This window comes from Oncorhynchus mykiss, chromosome 23, assembly GCF_057628025.1.
Source record: "Oncorhynchus mykiss isolate SJ-2025 chromosome 23, ASM5762802v1, whole genome shotgun sequence".
NCBI classification, from domain to species: Eukaryota; Metazoa; Chordata; class Actinopteri; order Salmoniformes; family Salmonidae; genus Oncorhynchus; species Oncorhynchus mykiss.
The window spans coordinates 31,849,962-31,877,500 of record NC_143044.1 but is presented as its reverse complement, the minus strand read 5'-3'; the positions used below and the strand labels follow the sequence as shown (position 1 = coordinate 31,877,500).

General features: G+C 42.8%; 1 protein-coding gene across 24 annotated transcripts in view; it reads left to right on the top strand.

Annotated features, from left to right (window-relative positions):
* LOC110502777 (RNA binding protein fox-1 homolog 3) overlaps positions 1 to 24,730 on the top strand; it is a 756,098-nt gene extending 731,368 nt beyond the window's left edge. For 13 of the 24 annotated variants that reach the window (XR_016491078.1, XM_036960469.2, XM_090217296.1 and 10 more), the window contains 3 exons: positions 1,207 to 1,271; positions 5,834 to 5,912; positions 24,407 to 24,495. Coding sequence is in view for 23 of the 24 variants with exons in the window: in XM_036960469.2 (XP_036816364.1) it covers positions 1,207 to 1,271; positions 5,834 to 5,912; positions 24,407 to 24,409 (147 nt within the window). In the remaining variant the exon portion in view is untranslated. Of the gene's footprint in view, positions 1 to 1,206; positions 1,272 to 5,833; positions 5,913 to 8,080; positions 8,251 to 24,406 lie in introns of those variants that run through there. The other 11 variants (XM_036960464.2, XM_036960465.2, XM_090217295.1 and 8 more) reach the window with 2 other exon arrangements.
* The last annotated feature ends 2,809 nt before the right edge of the window (positions 24,731 to 27,539 follow it).

Genomic DNA, 27,539 nt, shown 5'->3' with positions numbered 1-27,539 from the left:
GATAGGGCCCTTTCCTTATCTGCCAAGCCGCCTGACTGGTGAATTTAAACCCTTCTGGGCATCGAGTGGTGTAAAGTACTTAAGTCAAATTACTTTAAAGTACTACTTAAGTAGTTTTTTGGGGTATCTGTACTTTACTTTAGTTTTATATTTTGGACAACTTTTACTTCACTACATTCCTAAAGAAAATAATGTACCTTTTACTCCACACATTTTCCCTGACACCCACAAGTACTTGTTACATTTTGAATGCTTAGTAGGACAAGAAAATGGGCCAAATCCCACAGTTATTAAGAGAACATCCCTGGTCATCCCTTCTGCCTCTGATCTGGTGGACTCACTAAACACAAATGCTTCGTTTGTAAATTATGTCTGATTCTTTGGAGAAGTGTTTGTGTATGTTTGTCTGTGTGTGTGTGTGTGTGTGTGTGTGTGTGTGTGTGTGTGTGTGTGTGTGTGTGTGTGTGTGTGTGTGTGTGTGTGTGTGTGTGTGTGTTTGCATGTAAGCCAGTGTCTGAGTTTGTTTGCTAGTATAACTGCAGTTCAACAGTATTGCAGTTGATGTTCCTGTAATTGGAACACGGGCTGTTGAATGGTCAATTAGCCTGTATGTCAGGTGTCATGTCAGCTTGTACAGGTAATATGAATGGGCCCCGGGCTGTGGCTCTAAGTCATCAAATACACACACACACACACACACACACACACACACACATGCTCACACACAGACACACATTGTCCCCTCTCCATTGTTGAACACAGAAACAGCTCCCTCTGGCTCTGCTCCATAAGCCTCTCGCCCGCCCCACACATTAATTACACCCTCGTTAATCGCCATGGCGATACACACACACACACACAAACATGGCCCATCCCTCTCCATTCATTCACAATAATTGCTGCACTGGCATTTTTTTTCTCCCTCTCTCTCATAAATGTATTTGCAGTATTGTAGCACTACGCTGATTGTTGTGTTAGAGGGTTTATTAATGGAAGAAAATTACACCTTATTCAGTCAATGACTGTTATTTTGTGTACATCCCTATTGGCACACAATTCCGTATGTAGTGCACTACTTTTGACCAGGGTCCTATTGGTCCTGGTCAGCAGTAGTGCACCGCATTATATAGGGAACAAGGTGCCATTTGGCACGCAACCTCTGTGTATTATCAGTAACAGCGTGTCTTCTTCCTGTCTTCTTCACAGGGAGGTTATGCAGCATACAGATACGCCCAGCCAGCAGCCACAGCTGCAACCGCATACAGCGACAGGTAACACACACACACTGCCCCACTAACCTCAAACTTCCAGCCACTTACCCTCCAGAGGGCCAAGCCTCCGGTCTCAGTCTACCCAGGCACGGAGCTCTACTCCCTGGGTTGTGGGCCGTGGTGGGGTAGGTGTTGTTAGTGATTCACCCGGACCCTTGTGTTGTTAGATTCAGCCACTGACCCTCCAGGGCGATCCAGCCGCCAGTCTCAGTCAACCCAGTCTCGGAGCTCTCCTCCATGGGTTGGGAGGGTTGTGTGAGGGCGTTGGGAGAACTAGTCTAGGGGAGATTGAGCGTGTCAGGCCTGATAAAGGACGGTGGCATCGGGAGCCTGTAGGCCACAGATAATGTTAGATTTATCAGACAACGCAGGGGAATTATGAACAGAGGAGCAGAGCAGGTGAAGGGCTGGCTGTATCTCTCTCTCTGCTAGAGTTATTTCATTCTCTCCTTCTAATCGCCCTCTCTTTTTTCTCTCTTGCTCTGTCAATCATTTATTTCTCTATTTTTCTCCCTCTGACTGATCTCTTTTTTGCTGCCTGTATGTTTTTCTGTGTCATCTTCTCATCTCTCTTTCTGTTCTCTCTCTTCTTATTTTCTTTCTCTTCTTTTTTAAGCTCTTGTGATTTAAAGTGAGTCAGTCAGTTCACTGAGGGGTGGAGTGTTATTTATTGTTGGCTAAGAGGGCTTAGAGGCAGTGGATCAGTGTGGAACTGAGAGAATTGTTGCCTCTGCTTCCCCAGGGAGCTCTTTCACACAAACACATAGCCATGTCCTGTCTGCTTAAGTCTCCACAGCCAATCAGCTGCTATGTTCTTGAGTGGTGAATGTCAACAGAAAGGACATGACAGCTGGCATAGTGGTAACATTACCTCTTTACTACGCTCTAAAATGCTGGGTTAAAAACAACCCCATTTGGGTTCTTTAGTAACTCAGCGCTGGGTAAATATTGGTTTATTTTGAACCCACCAGTTGAGTTGCGTGAATAACCCAACAAATTGGGTTGTTGGGAGTACCCAAGCATGGATAGACTTAACCATCAGTTGGGTATTTTTTGCTCTCATGCTGGGTTGAACTCTGGGTATTTTTTTAAAATGTAATCCTTAGCTTATTAGGGGTGTGGCTTTCAACTAGATCTAATTGGCCACCAAGTAAGAGTAAATGTAATTCCTGTTCATTATCTTAAGTTTACATACTGCAAATGTTTCTGTAATATTATAATTTATTACAAATTATAGCACTCTTTATTGCAAATTATAATGAGGTAAACCACCTTATTGTGTCCAAACAATAGGATTTACATAGGTGTTAAGGGAACTCGGGTTCACGAGTGGCACAGCGGTACAGACCCGGGTTCGATCCTGGGCTGTATCACAACCTGCCATGATCAGGAGTCCCTTCAGGCGGCACACAATTGGCCAAGTGTTGTCCAAGTTAGGGGAGGGCTTGGCCGGGGGGGCTTTACAAGTAGGCAGTCACTGTAAATAAGAATTTGTTCTTAACTGACTTGTCTAGTTAAATAAATAAAATACACTTCTGTAAGCCTCATTGAATTTAAAGAAATGTCAATGTTCAACCGTAACATGTGGAAACTATACAACAGAACAGATGACCAAGAATGACATTTACTCTTAACAGGTGGTCAAAAATAATCTGAATGCCACGCCCCTACTAAACTACAACTCCAGTCTTCTGATCTGACCCGCTGGATCATATGTCAATAACCCAGCATCAATAACCCAGCATCAATAAGCATCAATAACCCAGCACCAATAACCCAGCACCAATAACCCAGCATCATTAACCCAGCATCAATAACCCAGCATCAATAACCCAGCATCAATAAGCATCAATAACCCAGCATCAATAACCCAGCACCAATAACCCAGCATCATTAACCCAGCATCAATAACCCAGCATCAATAAGCATCAATAACCCAGCATCAATAACCCAGCACCAATAACCCAGCATCATTAACCCAGCATCAATAACCCAGCATCAATAACCTAGCACCAATAACCCAGCACCAATAACCCAGCATCAATAACCCAGCACCAATAACCAGCACCAATAACCAGCACCAATAACCCAGCATCAATAACCCAGCATCAATAACCCAGCATCAATAACCCAGCACCAATAACCCAGCATCAATAACCCAGCACCAATAACCCAGCATCAGTAACCCAGCATCAATAACCCAGCATCAATAACCCAGCACCAATAACCCAGCATCAATAACCCAGCACCAATAACCCAGCATCAATAACCCAGCATCAATAACCCAGCATCAACAACCCAGCACCAATAACCCAGCACCAATAACCCAGCACCAATAACCCAGCATCAATAACCCTGCATCAATAACCCAGCACCAATAACCCAGCACCAATAACCCTGCACCAATAACCCAGCATCAATAACCCAGCACCAATAACCCAGCACCAATAACCCTGCACCAATAACCCAGCACCAATAACCCTGCACCAATAACCCAGCACCAATAACCCTGCACCAATAACCCAGCTCCAATAACCCAGTAGTTTTTAAAGGAAACAACCCAACTAAGTGACCCAATGCCTCTAACCCAGCAGTTGGGTCAACCAAACAACCAACGTTTTTTTAGTGTAGTAACATGGCGTGGATTCCTTTTCATCTATTTCCACCCCTCCTTCTTCATCCATCCATCTATTCACATCTCTTCCCCTACATATTGACCACCTACCTTTCTTCCTCCCATTCATCTACCTCTCCTTTCTTTCATCTCTTCTCTGCACTTCTTTGCAACTATGTCATGCTCCAACATTTCATTTTCCCACCATGCCATTATTACCTCCCTGCACCTCTGCTCCATCCCTCCTTTCATCCCCCATTTCATCCCTCCTATCTGCCATCCCTCTTTTCTCCTCTTCTCTCTGATAGGCCAACCCCTACAGGGCCTTATCTTTGCCCTCCAGACCTCCACTGGCATCTCTCGTTTTTGGAGGAGAGCAAACAAACAAGGGACTAGAGAGAGGGATGTAGAGGAGAGGAATAAATAAAGTGGTTGACGCGGCCCGGCTTGTCCCGTCTCAGAGAGAGAGAGAGGGATAGAGGGATGAAAGGAGGGAGGGAGGGAGGTAGGGATGGTGGGATTAGTTCCGAGCTAGTGCTGGTGAATAGACAGGGAATAAGCCTTCAGAGACAGGAGCTGAGAACAGGAAAAGGGCAGGGATGACCCTAGACCAGACGGTCTATTTCTCTCTCTTTTTTTCTTTCTAGTCACTCTCTCTTGCTTCCATTTTCTTTCTATCAACCTCACTCTATCTCTTCCTCTCAATTGGACCCTGTATTTGTCTATTTCTCTGCCAATATCCCCCTCTTTCTGCTATCTTTCTGCTTCATATACTCTGTCCTCTAGTCTCGGGTCAAATTTTTCTACATCTATCACCCTTTTTTACTTTTCATCTCCCTCTATCCCTCTTTCTTCCTCATACATAACTCCTTTTCTCTGTCTCCTCCCTCTGTCTATCTAACTGGTTTTACATTCATTACTACCCTCTACCCTCCCTCCCTCCCTCCCTCCCTCCCTCCCTCCCTCCCTCCCTCCCTCCTCCCATCTCTCCACCCATCCCTCCCTCCCTCCCTCTATCCCTCCTCCCATCCCTCCCTCCTCCCATCCCTCCCTTCCTCCCTCTTCTCACCCCTCCCCTTTTCCCTCCACCCATCCTCCCTCCCTCCACCCATCCTTCTATCCCTCCTCCCCTTCCCTCCCTCCTTCCCTCCACCCATCCTTCTATCCCTCCTCCCCTCCCTCCCTCCCATCGCTCCCTCCCTCCCTCCCTCCTCCCATCCCTCCCTTCCTCCCTCTTCTCACTCCTCCCTCCCTTCACCCCTCCCTCCCTCCACCCATCCTTCTATCCATCCTCCCCTCCCTCCCTCCCTCCCATCGCTCCCTCCCTCCCTCCTCCCATCCCTCCCTCTTCTCACCCCTCCCTCCCTTCACTCCTCCCGCCACCCCTCCTTCCCTCCACCCATCCTTCTATCCCTCCTCCCCTCCCTCCCTCCACCCATCCCTCCCTCCCTCCCTCCATCAGAAGATAAAACACTCCCTCCTCTTTCTCATAAATTGAAACGGGTAAAACAAATCATTGCAATCACACACTCTCACCTTTACGACGTACATTTATAGCGAGACATCGATTGCATTTCCATCCCATAGGGCTGTCTGTAACGTGACTGAGAGGGGAAATGATTATAGATCTAGTCTCCGGACCCCAGTTAAAATCGACGACCCAGAGCGTTAGTGTCTCATTGTGGACCGGTTTGACACTACTTATCTGTTATCAAAACTCTTAAGGGACGTTATTCAATCAAACCGGAAGTGCAGATGATTCCTATTTGAGGTTAGGTCCGTTAGGAGAAACAATTCCCAATACTGAATTTGAATGAATATCTGATTTTGTCTAACACGATAAAAGTTATGTAATTGATAAAAATGAATCCTGAACACACTTAAGCTAAGACACGTTGTAAGACAAGGGTGTGGTCTCTCTCTCCCCTCTCTCCTCTCTCCCATACAGTTACGGGAGAGTCTATGCAACAGCAGACCCATATCACCACACGATTGGTCCTGCGGCCACGTACAGTGTGGGTACTATGGTGAGTCCTCTGTCCTCTTCTGCTACTTTGACCACTGCTTACTAGAACGTATTCATATTTAATACTAAGGCGTTATCCAGAATGGCACCCTATTCCATATTGGCCCTGATCAAAAGTAGTGCACTCTATAGAGGATAGGGTGCATTTGAGATGCAGACTAGTAGTCCGAGCGCTATAGAAAGTGTTTGGGCTCTTTTAAAGATACATGATATAACTACAATGTATGATAAATGTAATATATTCATTATGTACAGATTCATATAAATGAAAATAGAATGGACACTTGTGAGGAGAATTGAATTGTGATTTTTCAATGTGAGATTTAAAGCTGACTTGTTGCCACTTCAGTAAATGAACCAGACACATTGTTGTCTTATTCTCTAACCCCTTTCAATTTTAATTGGCCTGAATCTTTTTGCTTGAAATTGAAATGAGACCTGTACATCCTCCACTATCAGTGGAGTCTCCCAAATTTCCACAGGAAGAAATAGTCAATTGGTTAATGTTTGTTTTTAGCTAGCTTTTGCAGCTAACATCAAAGATGAAAAAATATCTTGCAGATAAAAAAGAGAGCCCCCCCCCCCAAAAAAAAGAGAAAATAAAATAAAAAGCCATTTGTTTTCGTTCCCGGGTGTGGATAAGGACTTCCTCCAGAGATGAACGACCATTAAGTGCATGCAGTGGCGTGCCATGAGAGATTAAAGGAAGAAAGAAGAAAATATTAAGAGAGAAGAAAAATGACACCCAGTTCCCCTTAGCTCTGTTGGAGAAGCTGATTGGATGAGAGGTCTTGCCTTAGACAGATGTGCAGGGTGTTGTGTGCAGACACGCGCGAGATGCCGGAAAGCGCACCCCCCCCCCCCGTTCTTCCCCCTTCTCCCTTACCGAGCGACCCCCCCCCCCCCCCCCCCCCCCCCCCCCCTCGTGCAGCTGCTAGCTAAAAGCTTTCATTAATTATTCGACTCATTTTTTTCCTATTCATTTACTTAATTAAAACTGTGGCCTGTATTTTTTTATTCCCTTATTCCCTTTCTTCTCTTTTTTCTCAAAATGTTCCTCCCTTTTTCCGTACGTACACTGCAGATGTTTTACCACCACCACGCCCAAACAAACCAAACTGTTATCCATACACCACTACAGTAAAAACCACAGAATGTTAGGAGAAAGATGGATAGGCTGAATGGGAATAGAAGAGGGTGGGGTACAGTATCAATCTGGGCCAAACACTAAGGCGGAACAACAAGTGACAAGATGGCTAAATGCCATCTTGTAGAATCACTGAACAAGAACAAACATTTACTAAAAGAGAGAGCGAGACTGAGAAGGAGATAAATATTTCATCATATCTAATGATGTTTGATGAGTAGTTCCTGGGTTAAGAGTCTTGTTAATGAGGTCCAGGGAGGTAAGAGCAGAGCTAGCTGCTTTCCTCTGCAGTTGGGCTGGAGAAGATATGAGAGGAGAAGATAGGAGAGGCAGATAATCATCTATGCCACTTTTAATGAGGGGCTCTGGGCAGCGGGACAGATTTAGGCAACCATGTCTGTACTAGGATACTTGTATAACCTGCTTGGGGGCAGAGAGAGGGGTGGCGGCAGAGGAGCGGGAGAGGGGTAGAGGAGGGTAGGCAAGGAGGCAGGGGGGCAGAGAGAGGGGCGGGGACAGAGAGAGGGGCAGGGGCAGAGAGAGGGAGGCAGAGTAAGGGGTGCATGTTGTGTATAAATCGTGATCTGGACATGAAAGAGAATTAGCTACTGTATATCTGATTCAATGACCTATTTAGAATTTGTAGTTTTGATTGAAGTTTCTAGTTTTGATTGAAGAGTCAAACTTTAGAGAATTTAGTCACTGCTTAGTAAGAATCTTACAACCAATCACTTTTCAACTCCTTCCATTCCTTTCTCACAAACATAACGCCACATTCATACGCACGCACACAAACATAACGCCACATTCACACGCACGCACGCACGCACACAAACACATTAACGTCTCCAGTACTCCTCTCAATTTCCACCAACACTCCAACCTTTGCAACAAAATAAAAAAAGTAAAAAGGGAAGAAAGTTTTGAGGGGAAAAAGGAAACAGAAGCCAATATAATATTCTATAAACCAAGCTTCCTATACTGAATACTGATTGGAGCTTTTTTCATCTTTGATGTTGCAGGCTAGCCTATACAGAGGAGGTTGCAGTCGCTTCACTCCCTACTAGAGAGAGAGAGAGGGACAAACGCCTCCCTCCTTCTGCCCCCCAGCAAAACAAACTAACAAACAAACAAAAACAACTATCAAACTAAACTCATACTTCCTGGTGGGAAACAAAAACAACTATCAAACTCAACTCATACTTTCTATTGGAAAACAAAAACAACTATCAAACTCAGCTCATACTTCCTATTGGAAAACAAAAACAACTATCAAACTCAACTCATACTTCCTATTGGAAAACAAAAACAACTATCAAACTCAACTCATACTTCCTATTGGAAAACAAAAACAACTATCAAACTCAGCTCATACTTCCTATTGGAAAACAAAAACAACTATCAAACTCAACTCATACTTCCTATTGGAAAACAAAAACAACTATCAAACTCAACTCATACTTCCTATTGGAAAACAAAAACAACTATCAAACTCAACTCATACTTTCTATTGGAAAACAAAAACAACTATCAAACTCAGCTCATACTTCCTATTGGAAAACAAAAACAACTATCAAACTCAACTCATACTTCCTATTGGAAAACAAAAACAACTATCAAACTCAACTCGTACTTCCTATTGGAAAACAAAAACAACTATCAAACTCAACTCATACTTCCTATTGGAAAACAAAAACTAGAACAAAACACTTCCAGCTCCAAAAACACACGAACCCCTGGTCAAGAATCTCTCAAATTGATGTCTCATTTTAAGACTTTTATTTGACCATATGCATTGTCTTTCATCGCTGTATTGTAAATGATGCTGTTTTGAATTTCCTGTATTTCTCTGGGTTGAGATTGATGGTTTATTGAATGTAAGAAAGCACATAGTGAGAGAGAGAGAGAAATTGGAGATGAGGGAATACATGTAGGTCTCTCACTTTTCTCTCTCTTCAATAAATGTTAAAATATTGTCATTAATTGAACACTTTCTCATTGACAATAGTATTTCCTGGTGCGGTTTGCTGTCTCTGTATAATGTGAGTCATACAGAGGGAATTCACCAACAAACAGAAAAATGCTGCCGCTGTATTTTCCTCTCTTTAAGTGTGTGCTCTCAAACTCGGCTCCTGTGGGATGTGTCTGTGATTGCGGGTTTTAATTCCAACCCATTTTCTGTACCCTTATTGTTTCAATTAGTCATTTTCCCAATATACATTAAGCCCGCTAATGGTCAGCAATTCCAGTTTAAGCAACAAATTTCAAACTGCGTTTTATTAAGTAAGTAAATGGTACAGCCGGCCTATTTCATTCCCTTAAGGGTATTGGCTGGACCCAAAGCCTACAGAACAGACCCATAATAACAAGCCTTTAGTTTGTAGACCTGAGACTTCTTAGGCTAATGAGAGAAACAGAAACTCACTCAGCTGGGTGGTTGTCTCTAGCTCAGTTGATAGATTATGGTGCTTGCAACCTCAGGATAGTGGGTTTGATTCCTGTGACCACCCATTTGTAAAGAAATGTATGCACTCATGACTGTAAGTTGCTTTGGATAAAAGCATCTGTTAAATGGCTTGTATTATATATCAAGAGGAGTTTGAGCTGCAACAAAATGGCTGACAGGAAGTAGTATTGTAGAACTCTGCGCAGGAGGAAGTGATGTATGGTAGTGGAGTGGAGGAGAGCCAGAGACAGAAGAGAAAGCAAGACACTCGACTTGCTAATTTCTTCTGATAGGGGCAGGGCCACTCTGGCCTACTTATCGCCCCCACCCACGGAGGCGATGCCCCAGAGCGAGACATCACACTGGCAAAAAAATGTTGGTCGAGCGGATCAGACAGGGCAGGTGGGGTGAGTGGGGAGGGGACACTAAGTAGACCAGAGCCAGCTGTACCCGTTCTCGCTTGAGCATGCCAGATATTATGGAGGAAAGCATGCTCACGGGAGAGAGGGGATGCCCACTTAAACAGACAGGAACCTTGACAAAAAAAATTCAATGGTTAACGGCCTGAGTAAACTATCTTATTTAACCACCATCTTTGGGAGAGCTATGGCAGCCATTGCTGTGTGGCCTGGGCAGCAGCAGCATTGTGTCAGAGAGAGAGCATTGATTGTGGCACTGAGCCAGAGGCAGAAAGTATCCCATCTCCACAGAATGGCTTTAAAGGTACAGCACTCTAACTTTGCTTGCACCTTGAGAAAGCTAGGCAAATTGCAACACATTGTTTCCACACACAAACGGAAATTGAGCGTACATTTTTTTGCAACCAGCAATCAGAACGATTTATATATGTTTGACCCTTGCCCCAATCTGCCATTGTTGGTTGTGCTCGAGAAGGAGATGACCACGCCTCTGAGTGACACTGATGGAAGAGAGGGAGGCTTCCCAGCAGAAGCCAGACCGTATTTTGTTGTCAAATAGAAAGGCTGCATTTTCAATGCAATTTGTATACACCAAAAATATTTTTTTAGGTGGAAAAAATGTTGTTTTTTCCACTATTACTGCAGATATATTATGGACATTTTCTGAAATTACAATACAGAAATATGACATCATGTTCTGTTAAAGCGGAACACAGCGTTTCTTTTACACAATGACACTTTTGTATGGTTTCCGTTTTCCTCTACCAAATAAGCTACAGTATCTACAAAATAAGCAATAATACATCATGTTGATATTGCTGTGCATTCTTTCATTGGTCAGTTTTTCTTTTCAGAAAGAGTCCTTAAATATCTCAAGTCATTATTTTTCACCATGCCAAAATGAATAATTAACACTATTCAACAAAGAGGATGTTGAAGGGAAATGTTGATGGAAACTTGTGGTGTAATTAAAATGATGGATATATGATTTAAGAGGAGTGAAAGGGCCCTGAACTCTCTTCTTCACACTCATTTGTTTTTTAAAGCCTGCATGCAGTCTTTCTAATGTCATTTTTAAATCATCACTGTATGTCTAATAAATCACTGTATGTGTTTATTTCATTAAAATAACTCCAAATATATTTTTCATGATTTATTTACCTGATCCTCCTTTTGCTCAGTCTGATCATGTGGGCGTGTTGATACAAATGTAAATATATTGACATTCACAGCCCTGATTGGCGGATAGGATCCTCTAGACTAAAACCTGACCTGAACAGGCTGAAATTCCAGGCATTTATATTTCCAAACAGCTTTTACACCAAAAGGGCATTATTATCATCACAATTTCAGAGTGTGGAGTATAATTGAAATATAAAAACATTTAAAGTGGAAAATCACGTGGTTGACTGCACTGCTGCTTTAATGGATCAAAGTGTCTCTGTTGTTGTTGAGACTACCATGTCTCGTCCCCTGAGATTGGCTAGTGTTCTTTACTGGAATAATATCTACACTATAGGCTTGTACGATATGGAAGAGAGAAGAGCACAGGCAGATAGACACACATACTGTATTGATTAGGCCATTGAGTTGTTACCTTGTATGGTAGCATGCTGTGTTCCAGTCCCAGACACTGTCCCATATAGACAGTCTGATTACCGGAGACCTCGGGTGCATCCCAATTGAACTGAGCCTTTTGACCCTATGGGCCCTGTTCAAAAGTATGGCACTAGAAAGGGAATAGGGTGACATTTGGGACACACCCTTTAGGTGCATAGGTGGGAGGCCAGAGAGAGAGGGAGGTAGGTGCTTTTAGATTTGTGACTGACATTAGGAAGGATGTTAGGACTCCCATAGGAGAAGATGTTCAGTCTTACTGAGATAAAGTGGGAGGCGGGAGGGGAGTGTAAGAGACTCCCATGTAGCTGGTATCGATTGAGCCCTATCTACCAGCATCAATCTTGGATCTACTGACAGTTAAGGGGGAAAAGGTTTGGGATGGGGAACGATTTGTGATGTTACACCTCACACACCTGACCAAGCTCAGCTCTGTGAGGGTATTGAGTGAAACTTCTCTCGCTTTCTCTCTCTCGCTCGCTCTCTCTTTGTCTCTCTCTCCATATCTCTCTCTCCATATCTCTCTCTCTTTGTCTCTCTCTCCATATCTCTCTCCCTTTGCCTCTCTCTCTTTGTCTCTTTCTCCATATCTCTCTCTCCATATCTCTCTTTGTCTCTCTCTCCATATTCTCTCTCCATATCTCCCTCTCCATATCTTCCTCTCTCTTTGTCTCTCTCTCCATATCTCTCTCTCCATATATCTCTCTCTTTTGTCTCTCTCCATCTCTCTTTCTTTGTCTCTCTCTCCATATTTCTCTCTCTTTATCTCTCTCTCCATATCTCTCTCTCGCTTTGTCTCTCTCTCCATATCGCTATCTCTCTTTGTCTCTCTCGCCATATCTTTCTCTCTTGTCTCTCTCTCTCCATGTCTCTCTCTCCATATCTCTCTCTCTCATTGTCTCTCTCTCACTTTGTCTCTCTCTCCATATCTCCCTCTCTCCATGTCTCTCTCTCTCCATATCTCTCTCTCCATATCTCTCTCTCTTTGTCTCTCTCTCCATATCGCTCTCTCCATATCTCTCTCTTTGTCTCTCTCTCCATATCTCTCTCTCTTTGTCCCTCTCTCCATATCTCTCTCTCTTTGTCTCTCTCTCTTTGTCTCTCTCTCCATATCTCTCTCCATATCTCTCTCTCTTTGTCTCTCTCGCCATATCTCTCACTCCATATCTCTCTCTCCATATCTCTCTCCATATCTCTCTCTCTTTGTCTCTCTCTCTTTGTCTCTCTCTCCATATCTCTCTTTCCAAATCTCTCTCCATATCTCTCTCCACATATCTCTCTTCCTTGTCTCTCTCCATATATCTCTCTCTCTTTCTCTCTCTCTCCATATCTCTATCTCTTTGTCTCTCTCTCCATTTCTCTCTCTCCATATCCTCTCTCCATATTTCTCTCTCTCCATATATCTCTCTCTGCATATCTCTCTCTTTGTCTCTCTCCATATCTCTCTCTTTGTCTCTCTCTCCATATCTCTTCTTTGTCTCTCTCTCCATATCTCTCTCTCTGGTCTCTCTCTCCATATCGCTCTCTCCAAATCTCTCCTCATATCTCTCTCTCCATATCTCTCTCTCTATCTCTCTCTCCCATATCTCTCTCTTTGTCTCTCTCCATATCTCTCTCTCCTTCTCTCTCTCTCCATATCTCTCTCTTTGTCTCTCTCTCCATATCTCTCTCTCCATATCTGTCTCTCTCCATATCTCTCTCTCTCCATATCTCTATCTCTATTTAAGACTGTGTTCTTCTTCTTTAATTTCTTTGAGATTGAGAGAGAGAGAGTGGGGGGTAGAGAGAGAGGGGGTGAGAGAAAGAGAGAGAGAGAGAGTGGGGGGTAGAGAAAGAGGGGGTGAGAGAGAGAGGGAGAGAGAGAGGGGGAGAGAGCGAGGGGGGAGAGAGCGAGAGAGAGCGAGAGAGAGAGAGGGGGGGGCAAGAGAGAGGGGGAAGAGAGAAAGAGAGAGAGGGAGGCAAGAGAGAGGGGGAGAGAGAGAGAGGGGGGGTGAGAGAGAGAGAGAGAGAGAGAGGGGGGAGAGAGTGAGAAAGAGAGAGAGGGGGGCAAGAGAGAGGGGGGAGAGAGAGACTGGGAGGAGATGGGGAGAGAGGGGGAGGGAGAGAGAGAGAGGGGGGAGAGAGGGGGAGAGAGAGGGGGGAGAGAGGAGGGGGAGAGGGGGGAGAGAGAGAGAGAGGGGGAGAGAGAGAGAGAGAGAGAGAGAGAGGGGGAGGGAGAGAGAGGAGAGAGGGGGAGAGAGAGGGGGGGAGAGAGAGAGAGAGAGAGAGAGAGAGGGGAGAGGGAGAGGGGGGGAGAGAGAGAGGGGGGAGAGAGAAGGGGAGAGAGAGAGAGAGAGAGGAGGAGAGAGAAAGAAAGAGAGCAGGTCTTTGTGAGAATTAAATAGCGTCTCCTCGTCCACAACCTCTTACAACACTGATATGTTCCCCTCACACACACACACCTGCACACTTATACATACAAACAGGTACATATCATCTACACACAGACATTCTCACCCCCCCCCCCCCCCCCCCCCCCCCCACACACACACACACACACAGACACACACACACACACACACACACACACACGTTGTGTGATGGGATCGTAAAGAAGGGAGTCAGTGGCGGCGGGCCGCGAGAGAAGTAAGGAGACTGTATAGAGGAACGGCTACCGAGGCAATTTACTCCACAGATTAGCGATAACAGAGCTCAGTCAATAAGCACTGATCTCATTTGAAGATACACCAGACTGACTCCACCACACACAAGCACAGGCATACACACACCTCTATGGCTGTTTTGTCTATTTCTCCAGACTCTCTTTATTCTCCCTTTCTGTTCCCAATGATCAGAAGGCCATTGTGAAATATGGATTGGATAAACTGCATCTCCTCTACTCTCCCACCTCTCTCTTCTCCCTCTCTTCTCCTTTTAAAGTGAAGAGATGTAATTCTAACCTCCATGTCCTTGGGGTTCTGTTAAATTTCACACTTAGGATTCACTTCTCATACACGCGAGTCCTCTCTCATAGATGTATTTTATTAGCCTGGTGGAACCAGCCTGATTGTTGACCAAGTATTGTATGTTCAGTTTTGTATTATTCTGAACATGTGTCTGGCTGTCTTTTGTGCTTACTGTACTGTCCATCACCCAATTTATCCTCAAGCCTCAAGGATTGAGTCATATATTTTGAAAAACATATAAACAAACATGCACATCTCTGTCTCTGACCGTACACATCCTAATACCTAGCTGTTGTTTGATTCAGATTGTACCGTACAGAATCTGATCTATCCGTTATTACTAGAGCTTCTGTCTTCTTAGTACAATATCTGGGGCTTGTTACATAACCCAAAGGGCAACCGAGGGGGCTTCAAATGTTCACAGTTGTTGTGTAGGTCTTATTGCTGTTGATCTGTTCATATTAAATAGATTACGGTACACCTTAACCTTTGGCAGATTCAACGTCAAAACGTCTTTCAGAAGCTTGGCTCGAAAATATTTCAGTATTTATATACAACATTTTCAATCACTCTTAGAATTAATGGTGACTCGAGGAACACTGGAGTTCCTCAAGGAACCATTGCTAGTCAATGTTTCATATTTGCACCTGCGGTGAGTTGAGGGGTTCTTGGAGGAACCTATAATATTATTTAAGAGTTTGACTCTTGTGTCAATCTAATTACATGATAAATCAGTCCCCATCAAAATCTGTCAGTTTAAGCTACAGATATCAGTCTCAGTCCCCATCAAAATCCGTCAGTTTAATCTAAAGATATCAGTCTCAGTCCCCATCAAAATAAGTCAGTTTAAACTACACATTTCAGTCTCAGTCCCCATCAAATCTGTCAGTTTAAGCTACAAATTTCAGTCTCAGTCTCCATCAAAATCAGTCAGTTTTAAGTACAGATATCAGTCTCAGTCCCCATCAAAATCAGTCAGTTTAATCTACAGATATCAGTCTCAGTCCCCATCAAAATCAGTCAGTTTTAGCTACAAATTTCAGTCTCAGTCCCCATCAAAATCTGTCAGTTTAATCTACAGATATCAGTCTCAGTCCCCATCAAAATCAGTCAGTTTAAGCTACAAATTTCAGTCTCAGTCTCCATCAAAATCTGTCAGTTTAAGCTACTATATCAGTCTCAGTCCCCATCAAAATCAGTCAGTTTAATCTACAGATATCAGTCTCAGTCCCCATCAAAATCAGTCAGTTTAAACTACAAATTTCAGTCTCAGTCCCCATCAAAATCAGTCAGTTTAATCTACAGATTTCAGTCTCAGTCCCCATCAAATCAGTCAGTTTAATCTACAGATTTCAGTCTCAGTCCCCATCAAAATCAGTCAGTTTAATCTACAGATATCAGTCTCAGTCCCCATCAAAATCAGTCAGTTTTAATCTACAGATATCAGTCTCAGTCCCCATCAAAATCAGTCAGTTTAATCTACAGATTTCAGTCTCAGTCTCATCAAAATCCATCAGTTTAAGCTACAGATGTCAGTCTCAGTCCCCATCAAAATCAGTCAGTTTAATCTACAGATTTCAGTCTCAGTCCCCATCAAAATCAGCCAGTTTAAGCTACAGATTTCAGTCTCAGTCCCCATCAAAACCAGTCAGTTTAATCTACAGATTTCAGTCTCAGTCCCCATCAAAATCAGTCAGTTTAATCTACAGATATCAGTCTCAGTCCCCATCAAAATCAGTCAGTTTAATCTACAGATATCAGTCTCAGTCTCCATCAAAATCAGTCAGTTTAATCTACAGATATCAGTCTCAGTCCCCATCAAAATCAGTCAGTTTAAGCTACAGATTTCAGTCTCAGTCCCCATCAAAATCAGTCAGTTTAATCTACAGATATCAGTCTCAGTCCCCATCAAAATCAGTCAGTTTAATCTACAGATATCAGTCTCAGTCCCCATCAAAATCAGTCAGTTTAAGCTACAAATTTCAGTCTCAGTCCCCATCAAAATCAGTCAGTTTAATCTACAGATATCAGTCTCAGTCCCCATCAAAATCAGTCAGTTTAAGTACAGATATCAGTCTCAGTCCCCATCAAAATCAGTCAGTTTAATCTACAGATATCAGTCTCAGTCCCCATCAAAATCAGTCAGTTTATCTACAGATTTCAGTCTCAGTCCCCATCAAAATCAGTCAGTTTAATCTACAGATATCAGTCTCAGTCCCCATCAAAATCAGTCAGTTTAATCTACAAATTTCAGTCTCAGTCCCCATCAAAATCAGTCAGTTTAATCTACAGATTTCAGTCTCAGTCTCCATCTAAATCAGTCAGTTTAATCTACAGATTTCAGTCTCAGTCTCCATCAAAATCAGTCAGTTTTAAGTACAGATATCAGTCTCAGTCCCCATCAAAATCAGTCAGTTTAATCTACAGATATCAGTCTCAGTCTCCATCAAAATCAGTCAGTTTAATCTACAGATATCAGTCTCAGTCCCCATCAAAATCAGTCAGTTTAAGCTACAGATTTCAGTCTCAGTCCCCATCAAAATCAGTCAGTTTAATCTACAGATATCAGTCTCAGTCCCCATCAAAATCAGTCAGTTTAATCTACAGATATCAGTCTCAGTCCCCATCAAAAATCAGTCAGTTTAAGCTACAAATTTCAGTCTCAGTCCCCATCAAAATCAGTCAGTTTAATCTACAGATATCAGTCTCAGTCCCCATCAAAATCAGTCAGTTTTAAGTACAGATATCAGTCTCAGTCCCCATCAAAATCAGTCAGTTTAATCTACAGATATCAGTCTCAGTCCCCATCAAAATCAGTCAGTTTAATCTACAGATTTCAGTCTCAGTCCCCATCAAAATCAGTCAGTTTAATCTACAGATATCAGTCTCAGTCCCCATCAAAATCAGTCAGTTTAATCTACAAATTTCAGTCTCAGTCCCCATCAAAATCAGTCAGTTTAATCTACAGATTTCAGTCTCAGTCTCCATCTAAATCAGTCAGTTTAATCTACAGATTTCAGTCTCAGTCTCCATCAAAATCAGTCAGTTTTAAGTACAGATATCAGTCTCAGTCCCCATCAAAATCAGTCAGTTTAATCTACAGATATCAGTCTCAGTCCCCATCAAAATCAGTCAGTTTAAGCTACAGATATCAGTCTCAGTCCCCATCAAAATCAGTCAGTTTAAGCTACAAATTTCAGTCTCAGTCCCCATCAAAATCAGTCAGTTTAATCTACAGATATCAGTCTCAGTCTCCATCAAAATCAGTCAGTTTAATCTACAAATTTCAGTCTCAGTCCCCATCAAAATCAGTCAGTTTAATCTACAGATTTCAGTCTCAGTCTCCATCAAAATCAGTCAGTTTTAAGTACAGATATCAGTCTCAGTCCCCATCAAAATCAGTCAGTTTAAGCTACAAATTTCAGTCTCAGTCCCCATCAAAATCAGTCAGTTTAATCTACAGATTTCAGTCTCAGTCTCCATCAAAATCAGTCAGTTTTAAGTACAGATATCAGTCTCAGTCCCCATCAAAATCAGTCAGTTTAATCTACAGATATCAGTCTCAGTCCCCATCAAAATCAGTCAGTTTAATCTACAGATTTCAGTCTCAGTCCCCATCAAAATCAGTCAGTTTAATCTACAGATTTCAGTCTCAGTCCCCATCAAAATCAGTCAGTTTAATCTACAGATATCAGTCTCAATCCACAACATCCACCTATGTTGGCCTTCTGCATCTGCGGTGGAAAGTGGCAGCGCTACAACTCTGTTTGTCAGACCAAAAATCGCATTTCTCATAAAAACAATTGGTCTTCTAACTTTATGAAAGATGGGACTCTCACAAACAGGATGTTGTTCTCTGTTTTGTTCTACGACCCCCACAATCCTCATGGGACACGTCTGAAGTTGGTACCGACGATGTGCCAACTTCAGTCTGTACCATCCGAACCGTTCGGGCTACAAACTAATATGACCCCACTATGGAAAGGGTAGACGCTCACGAACATGATGGTGTTCTCCATTTTGCCTCCAATTGTCTCGTAGGCTGCCACCGCTACAATATATTTTTTAAAAGGTTCAACATTTAACCCCTCCCATCGCAAAAAGGTTTTGGTTTGAACCATTGCACATGGGGTTCCTCGAAGACCCTTTTCAGAGGGATTCCTCAAGGGACGTTTTTCAACTAGAAAAGGTTCTGCCGGGGGGCAATCCAAAAACCCTGCTCTAGACCACTCTCAGTAGACCTATAACCTTAACATGTACAAACAGCTGTTCTGTGGTAGTGGGATACTCTGATGTTGCTGTTATATTTTCATGTAAGTAATATTCTAGTGTGGCATACTGTATGTTTACTTGTATTCTATATTTCTAACCTCTTCCATGGCACTTTACACATTTCTTTCACAGTTAAAGTTATCTTGGTTTGTTTTTCTACAAGGTGTGCTTTTTTCCAATAATCATTATCTTACACTGCTTGTGTGTTATTACAGAATTAAAAGCGTTATAGCATAGCATTTATTAGTATATCAAATGGATTATACTGCTATTATCTATTATTATTAGATTGAGAAAATTGAGAAAGAAAATGAAAAATAAAATGTTCTTCCTTTTATAAAAGTATATCATGTCCTATAGGGGTTAAAAAGTGGGGACATGACTTAAAAAAGCCTTTCACCTTTTTTGTTGATAGTTTTACAGAAGGGGAGAGATGGTTTGCTTCCAAATGGCACCCTATTCCCTATGGGTTCTTGTCTAAAGTAGTGCACTATATAAGGAATAGGGTGCTGGTTGAGACGCAACCATGGCTTACCATGTCATTCTATGTGTCTATGGCTAGATGTGAAGTGTATTATCATGATATACTACTCTGCGTGTCTATACAATGTGTCCAAATAACCTAGAGGAGTTCAAGCAGTATGTGTTTTTTTATTTGATGTTGATTTGTTTTGTTTGTTGCTTTTTGTCGTAAACGTCTTTACAACGCTCCTAAAACTCAAAGAGCGCTTGGAGAAGCATCCTGGGTAGTATGACTGCAGAGGCGAGATAGAGAAGGACGTGGCTCTATAAAATGCTGCTCTTTTCTCTTTTCTCTTTTCCCCCCATCCCTCCCATCTGCACCTTGATGTCTGATGAAGGAGAGGAACCCCACCCCTGAAAACATGTCTTCTTCAAGAGTTTATGAAAAGGCGAAATATCAAATTCCCATATTTTGGTTTTTAACTGTTTGTTCGAAATATTCCCAGACTATTTTTACCACTATGAACTTAAAATGGATATATTTTATTAAATTAGGCGATTCAGTGTATTTGTTTTCAAAGGACATAAGTTATCTTATATCTTCCTAGGGCCCAGTCAGTGCTGAGTGGAGACATTGAGACATGTTTTATTGAGAGGAGAGCGGAGCTGAGTCGGTCCACTGGCCAGATTGCAGAACTCTGCTCTAACTGAATCTTACCGCCTTATGGCCGATTGACGTGATAAAAGGCCTGGTCTCGCATGGCTGCGTAGGCGACCATTAAATGATTGCCACTTTAATTGGCTCTGTTAATGCAGTCATTTGTAAGATGGCACCACGGGCCACGGGCCAGCCACAAAATGGCTGCCATCGGCTCCCTCAGCTAATCTCTCCCTCTTCCACAACAATCCATTAATGTATACCTTAATTCCATTCCACTGACCCAAGTCAATGTCCATAGCCCATAGCCCATACACCACCAGAGGTAGTGGTCCCCGTTTGTATTGATATAACTCTCTCTGGCTGGGAAGTTTATTTGCATCGTAAATCATCATTATCTCTCCCATGTAAAGTAACAGAGATGGCGTTTCTCAATGGAATACCAGGTGACAGTATTCTGGTAGATATTATGAAGAGCCACAATGCTAACGTCAAAGGAGCCATGTGGGATCAAATTTTTCAAAACTCGACTGTAGGCCTCTCATTGCCGTATCCTTTGAATAAGAAGCCAGACTTGAGGTGCAGATGTTCATGGAATGAGAAATCTGAAATCTCCAGTATGCTTCTTTAGTTTGATTCATTCGATATGTTCATTTGTCATTGTGTGTAGCTAGCTAGATGCAGAGAGCTGAGTCATTTCAATATACAGTACCAGTCAAAAGTTTGGACATACCTACTCATTCAAGGGTTTTTCTTTATTTAAAAAAATGTTCTACATTGTAGAATAATAGTGAAGACATCAAAACTATGAAATAACACATATGGAATCATGTAGAGTCGTAACCAAAAAAGTGTAAAACAAATCAAAATATATTTTATATTTGAGATTCTTCAAAGTAGCCACCCTATGCCTTGATGACAGCGTTGCACACTCTTGGCATTCTCTCAACCAGCTTCATGAGGTAGTCACCTGGAATGCATTTCAATTAACAGGTGTGCCTTGTTAAAAGTAGTTAATTTGTGGGATTTCTTTCCAACTTAATGCATTTGAGCCAGTCAGTTGTGTTGTTACAAGGTAGGGGTGGTATACAAAAGATAGTCCATATTATGAACAGCTCAAATAAGCAAAGAGAAATGACAGTCCATCATTACTTTAAGACGTGAAGGTCAGTCAATCCGGAAAATTTCAAGAACTTTGAACATTTCTTCAAGTGCAGTCGCAAAAACCATCAAACGCTATGATGAAACTGGCTCTCTCTCCGGCACAGGAAAAGAAGACACAGAGTTACCTCTGCTGCAGAGGGTAAGTTCATTAGAGTTATCAGCCTCAGAAATCGGCAATTAACTGCACATCAGATTGCACCTCACAGAGTTCAAGAACAGACATATCTCAACATCAACTGTTCAGAGGAGACTGCGTGAATCAGGCCTTCATGGTCTAATTATTGCAAAGAAACCACTACTAAAGGACACCAATAAGAAGAAGAGACTTGCTTGGGCCAAGATGAGCAATGGACATTAGACTGGTGGAAATTTGTCCTTTGGTCCTTTGAGATTTTTGGTTCCAACCGCCGTGTCTTTGTGAGACGCAGAGTAGGTGAACGGATGATCTCCTTGTGTGTGGTTCCCACCGTGAAGCATGGAGGAGGAGGTGTGATGGTGTGGGGGTGCTTTGCTGGTGACAATGTTGGTGATTTATTTCAAATTCAAGGCACACTTAAACAGCATGGCTCCCACAGCATTCTGCAGTGATATGCCATCCCATCTGGTTTGCGCTTAGTAGGACTATCATCTGTTTTTCAACAGGACAATGACCCAACACACCTCCAGGCTGTGTAAGGGCCATTTGACCAAGAAGGAGAGTGATGGAGTGCTGCATCAGATGACCTGGCCTCCACAATCACCCTACCTCAACCCAATTAAGATGGTTTGGGATGAGTTGGACCGCAGAGTGAAGGAAAAGCAGCCAACAAGTGCTCAGCATATGTTAGAACTCCTTCAAGACTGTTGGAAAAGCATTCAAGGTGAAGCTGGTTGAGAGAATGCCAAGAGTGTGCAAAGATGTCATCAAGGCCCTTGAATGAGTGGGTGTGTCCAAACGTTTTACTGGTACTGTTTGTCTGTGCGACTTTGTTCTGTTTGAAACAAACTATGTTGCAGTTTTACATGTGAGGGGATTTCTTTAAAAAGTATATTTTACAAAAACTACAAGCAAAATAAAACTCCAAACACTGTGTTTATGTACACATGTATTGCAAATGATCTTTTGTATGTGTATTATATATCTACTCACCTGTGAAGTGGTCATCGTCACAGTGTATTTACTATACTTCTGTGTTATTACTGTTCTGTGTTTAAAGTTAGTATTTTCCAGATATGCCCAGAAGCCTTCTTGTATCAGGCTACACTACTGTACTTTATCAATACTCTGTACTGTATGTAACTGTTACTCTGGACAAAAGAGAACGTTTCTCATTCATCTCGGCCCGATATCAAAGGTTTATATCAAATGAATATGTCATATTTAACTGTTGATCCTCAAACTCAATATACTTTGTCTTTAAAACAAGTCACCCCCAGGCTTCACGTTTGTCTATTCTTTCAAGGATGCTGATGCCATTAGTAACGCAAGGTGATTCTGCTTTGCTTTTTGAAACATGACGGATGATTCAGCCGACTCTACCACTTCTACTCACTCTTTCCTCTCTCTCTCTCTCTCTCTCTCTCTCTCTCATTCTCTCACTTTAAGGAAGAGAGAATGAGCTGGTGCTCTCAGCTCAAGTCTTCACTGAAGCACACACACAGACACACACACACACAACAGACACACACACACAGACACACACACACAGACACACACACACACACACAGACACACACAGACACACACACACACACACACACACACACACACACAGGCAGGTGGGGCGAGCTGAGGAGAGGCAGGGGGTGGGGGGCTGCGGCGAAGGCTTCTCAGTGCATTAACTTCTCTGGGAGTTATTTGCCCGAGGTGATTAATATGTTTGTCAGCGCTGCTCTCTGAGGTAGGGCGGGGGAGCGAGAGAGAGAGAGAGAGAGAGAGAGAGAGAGACTTGGCCCGGCAGCGTTCACCACAACAACGACCAGGGGGATTCACACCACCGCTCTTCTTCTTTCTCTTCTTCTTCACTCTCCATCCCGCCTTCCCTGTCTCTTTTGTTCCATCCTTCCTCTACAGAAGGCTGTCTTTATTCCTGTGTTTGTTTGTGGAGCAGGGCTTTAAGGGCCCTCCCACGTGAGGCCGGGGGAACGTCCACTACCGGAGACAAGAGGGAGGCATTATTGGGGCTGATTGGTGAGGCCATGGCACAGCTGTGCTGGTTTCTGGGTTCCTCTCTCAGGAGGACCGGGAGGAGCAGGGAGTAGGAGGGGGTGAGGGACTACAAAGTGCTGCTGAAATTAAAGTCGGCCTCTGTGTTCTCCCTCTGAAGATCGACACACCAGAGGCTCATCTCTCTGAAATGAAGGGGTTCTATAGCCCGTCAACAGAACCCCTGCTGTGTGCAGCAGAACACTCTCCCGCTCCAGGAATTTAATGCAGTTTATCCCCATTTCTCTCTCTTTCTCTCTCTCTCCTCTCTCTCTCTCTTAGCTGCTAAACTCTAAAACTGTCTTTTATGACAGCACTTTACATTACCTAGTGGTAACCTATAACCTACAGTATGTAACATTACTAGCCATAGGGTATAACCTCTAATTACAATGTACCTGCTATGTACTGTAAGTACAGGTAATTAAAAGGTACTTACCACTGTTAATTCATTTAATTGTATGAAAATTACAAGAAATTGTGAGCATAAAAAGTTGCAATTGCTCCATTGCTGGCATGTAGTAACTCCTAGCCTGTTACAGGTTAATGACACACAGGGTATTTAAGCAATAAGGCACGATGGGGTGTGCTATATGGCCAATATACCACGGCTAAGGGGCTGTTCTTAGGCACAACGCATCGCGGAGTACCTGGACACAGCCCTTGGCCGTGGTATATTGGCCATATACCACAAACCCCTGCGGTGCCTTATTGCTATTATAAACTGGTTACCAACGTAATTAGAGCAGTAAAAATACATGTTTTGTCATACCCGTGGTATACACCACTGCTGTCAGCCAATCAGCATTCAGGGCTCGAACCACCCAGTTAATGTAATGTATTTTTTATTCACACTCTTAACTCATGATCTCAACGTCAATGTTTTTTTTAATGTTAAACAAGTTAAAACATTACTGATTTTACTGATGTTTATAGTTTTTATATTGTTGTATTGATTTGATTTGATTTTTGTGTTTGTTTTTGTATTCATTGTGATTGTGATTGACTTTACACCTGTCCATATAATTTGAAAATATATTAAATGTCTTAGGTGCTCCTGTTTGGAATTTAATATATGAAAAAATATGCTGTTGAAAAAATATTAAATATAAAAGTATACAGTATATGAAAAAAAAGTATCCATTAACATTGACCTGTTTGTTTTTCTATTCTATTCTAGTAAATAAAACCAAAACTAGAAGGATGACAACATGGATAAAGAAAGAACACAAAAAAACAAGATAAACGAAATCAACAAAAATACAAAAAGAGAGGACATTGTCAGGATCCCTTCTATCAAGGCTCAAAAGGGGAGAGTGGATGGAAGATGTTTTGGCCAAGCACCATAACAACGGCCTAAACCACTGCGCCTGGAGTTTTAGGGGCGGAGCGAGATATAGCTTTCCCCTGGGACAAGCCTTGCTGGGCGGACGAGACCAAGAGAAAGGGCACCATAAAACTATTTTATTTTTCTAAACTTTTTTAAGTTTATGATTTCCAAAAAGAGCAAAGAGTAATGTATGTAAATATATTATTATATGTAATGTATAAGTATGCTTAAAAAAAATATGAGGGGGAAACAAACAAACTAAAAAACAGAGATGTATAATGTGTCTTTGGGAAGTTCAGGTGAATGGGAGGTGTGGGGGGGGGGGGGGGGGGGGCAAGATGCTGATGGTAAGGGACTGCTTGTCTGCCTGACATGACTCATATGGACGTCATGGTAATGACATGGTAACACCTTGGTGACGCCGTAGCAACAACCCCAGATGGCAGGCGAATGAGTGCTTGACTGCGTCTTCCATGGAAAGGGTAAAAACGGATGACATCACACACAAACTCTGACCACTAATGGGCCACATTTACAGGTCAGCCTCTGCAGTTAACTTGCAGTTTAGAATTAATTACTTTCTGTGGGTCATGGTGAAAGTTAGGGAGTGAAAACAAGAAGTTATGTCATATAATGGGGGACATTTAAACTCTAGTGTGGAGCTAAACTCTCGGAGCTTCCTTCCACTTTAAAACTGCTCTTCTCTACACGTTGCGCTTCCAGTTCACTTTGTATCTCTGTAGCTTGAACTAAAAGACCCCCTCCAATGTCAATGGAAAAATAAGAAGGTGTGTGTTCAGCAAGGAAGCAGAGAAGCCTGTAAAAAGCCAGGGAACACACACTGAATTGTATTTAGGTGTCCAGGGGGGCATGTGGAGTTAAAGTTAACATGGACAACGGGTTGGAGGTTAAAGGTCCGGGGTTAATATCAAGAGGTCATGTCTGTTGCCGTCCACAGCAGGCCCCTGAATCACGGCGTCGCTACCAAAACATGTTGTTGTGTAGTTGTGGTTGAGGTGGCTGTGCTGTGTAGTAAACAAATCACTTCTTTTGTACATCGTGTTGGGGTGGGGGGTGGTGGGCAGGTTGGGGATCGAGCTACAAATTAGAAACATGGGAGCTGTCCACTCCCAATCGTCACTTGGTACGCATCCCAAATGGCACCCTATTCCCTATATACTACTGTTCAAAAGTAGTGCACTATGTGGGAAATAGGGTGCCATTTGGGATGTAGTCTTTGACTCCTTCATCCATCTTAGGTATGGGCTCCAGCTCATTCTGAGAGGGAGAGGGAGAGGGAGAGGGAGGGAGAGGGAGAGGGAGAGAGAGAGAGAGAGAGAGAGAGAGAGAGAGAGGAGAGAGAGAGAGAGAGAGAGAGAGAGAGAGAGAGAGAGAGAGAGAGAGAGAGAGAGAGAGAGAGAGAGAGAGAGAGAGAGAGAGAGAGAGAGAGAGAGAAAAGGTTCTGTCAGAGGGGTTTCAAAACCAACCAACAACATTTTATTGAAGTCTCTTTAAAACCTTTCTATTTATATCAAACTCTACTTGAGTGACATCCTTCTATACTTAAACATTGTACTAATAACATGCTGTCAGACATGGTGGGAAAAAGTCCATTGTAGCCATTTACTAATGTTGTATTTATTGTATTACTGAGTAAGAAAAAAAAAACATTTATAAATGATGAATATAAGTATATCTATTTGTGATCTGCAACCCTTGGAATTAAATTAGCTTTTAATTTTTAATTTTATCAATATTTGATTTCATGACGCAGGACTTAATGCACTGTCGAACATATCGAGAGATTTATACTATAATTGTGTGGCATTATTTCTGTTTGTCTATTATTGTTCTTCCTTTGGTTCAGCTATTGAATGTAACTTCAAAAACTCTTGGACTTTTTATGTAAATGTTGTTCTTTTTTAAAAACAAACCAACTGTACTCTGTAACAATATGTATGTTGTACATTACACAATGATAATATAGCAAACGATTCTTCTACCATAATGCTGGACTTCGGTCACGTAAAGGCCAAAGTGACTGGGGAAGGTATTATGTGGAACACACCAGTGCCCTGCAGACAGACTCACTCCAGATAAGTGTAATCATTACCGGATCAGTCAGAACGCTTCTCACCAAGGCTTTTAACATTTGATGAGAACAAGAACGCCAGGAGAGGAGAATCGCAGAGCCGCATACTGTCCTGTGTGCCAGATAAAATATGTTTTTCAAATATAGTTTTCTTTCTTTCTTCTTCTCTCTTCTGAGGTGAAAGAGAGAGAGAACGAGGGATTAGCGCTGCAGAGGGGGTGGTGGGGGGGGGGCTGACTGTAATGACACAGTCAGTCCCACAATGACAGCGCTAAGATAAAACCTGAGGTGTGTTCGAGGGGATTTTGGAAGCATATTCCAGAGGGGGGTTGAGGATCCAGTTTTGAGGACAGGGAATGAGGGGACACCCTATCCCTCTCCTCTCTGAGTGGAGTACAGGATGGTACTGGAAAACACTGAGCTCTCTTTCCTTTCTGAGTTCACTACTGCCTCTGCTGCAGATCAAGCTTCCCTATACCACAATGAGCTGCTTGCTCTGACAGGCTGGCCTAAGGACGTTTCCCTGGACTCAGATGTGACTGTATCTGAGAGGCTAGCCTAAGGACGTTTCCCTGGACTCAGGTGTGACTGTATCTGATGGGCTGGCCTAAGGACGTTTCCCTGGACTCAGGTGTGACTGTATCTGATGGGCTGGCCTAAGGACGTTTCCCTGGACTCAGGTGTGACTGTATCTGGTGGGCTGGTCGAAGGACATTTCCCTGGACTCAGATGTGACTGTATCTGACAGGCTAGCCTAAGGACGTTTCCCTGGACTCAGATGTGACTGTATCTGACAGGCTAGCCTAAGGATGTTTCCCTGGACTCAGATGTGACTGTATCTGACAGGCTAGCCTATGGACGTTTCCCTGGACTCAGATGTGACTGTATCTG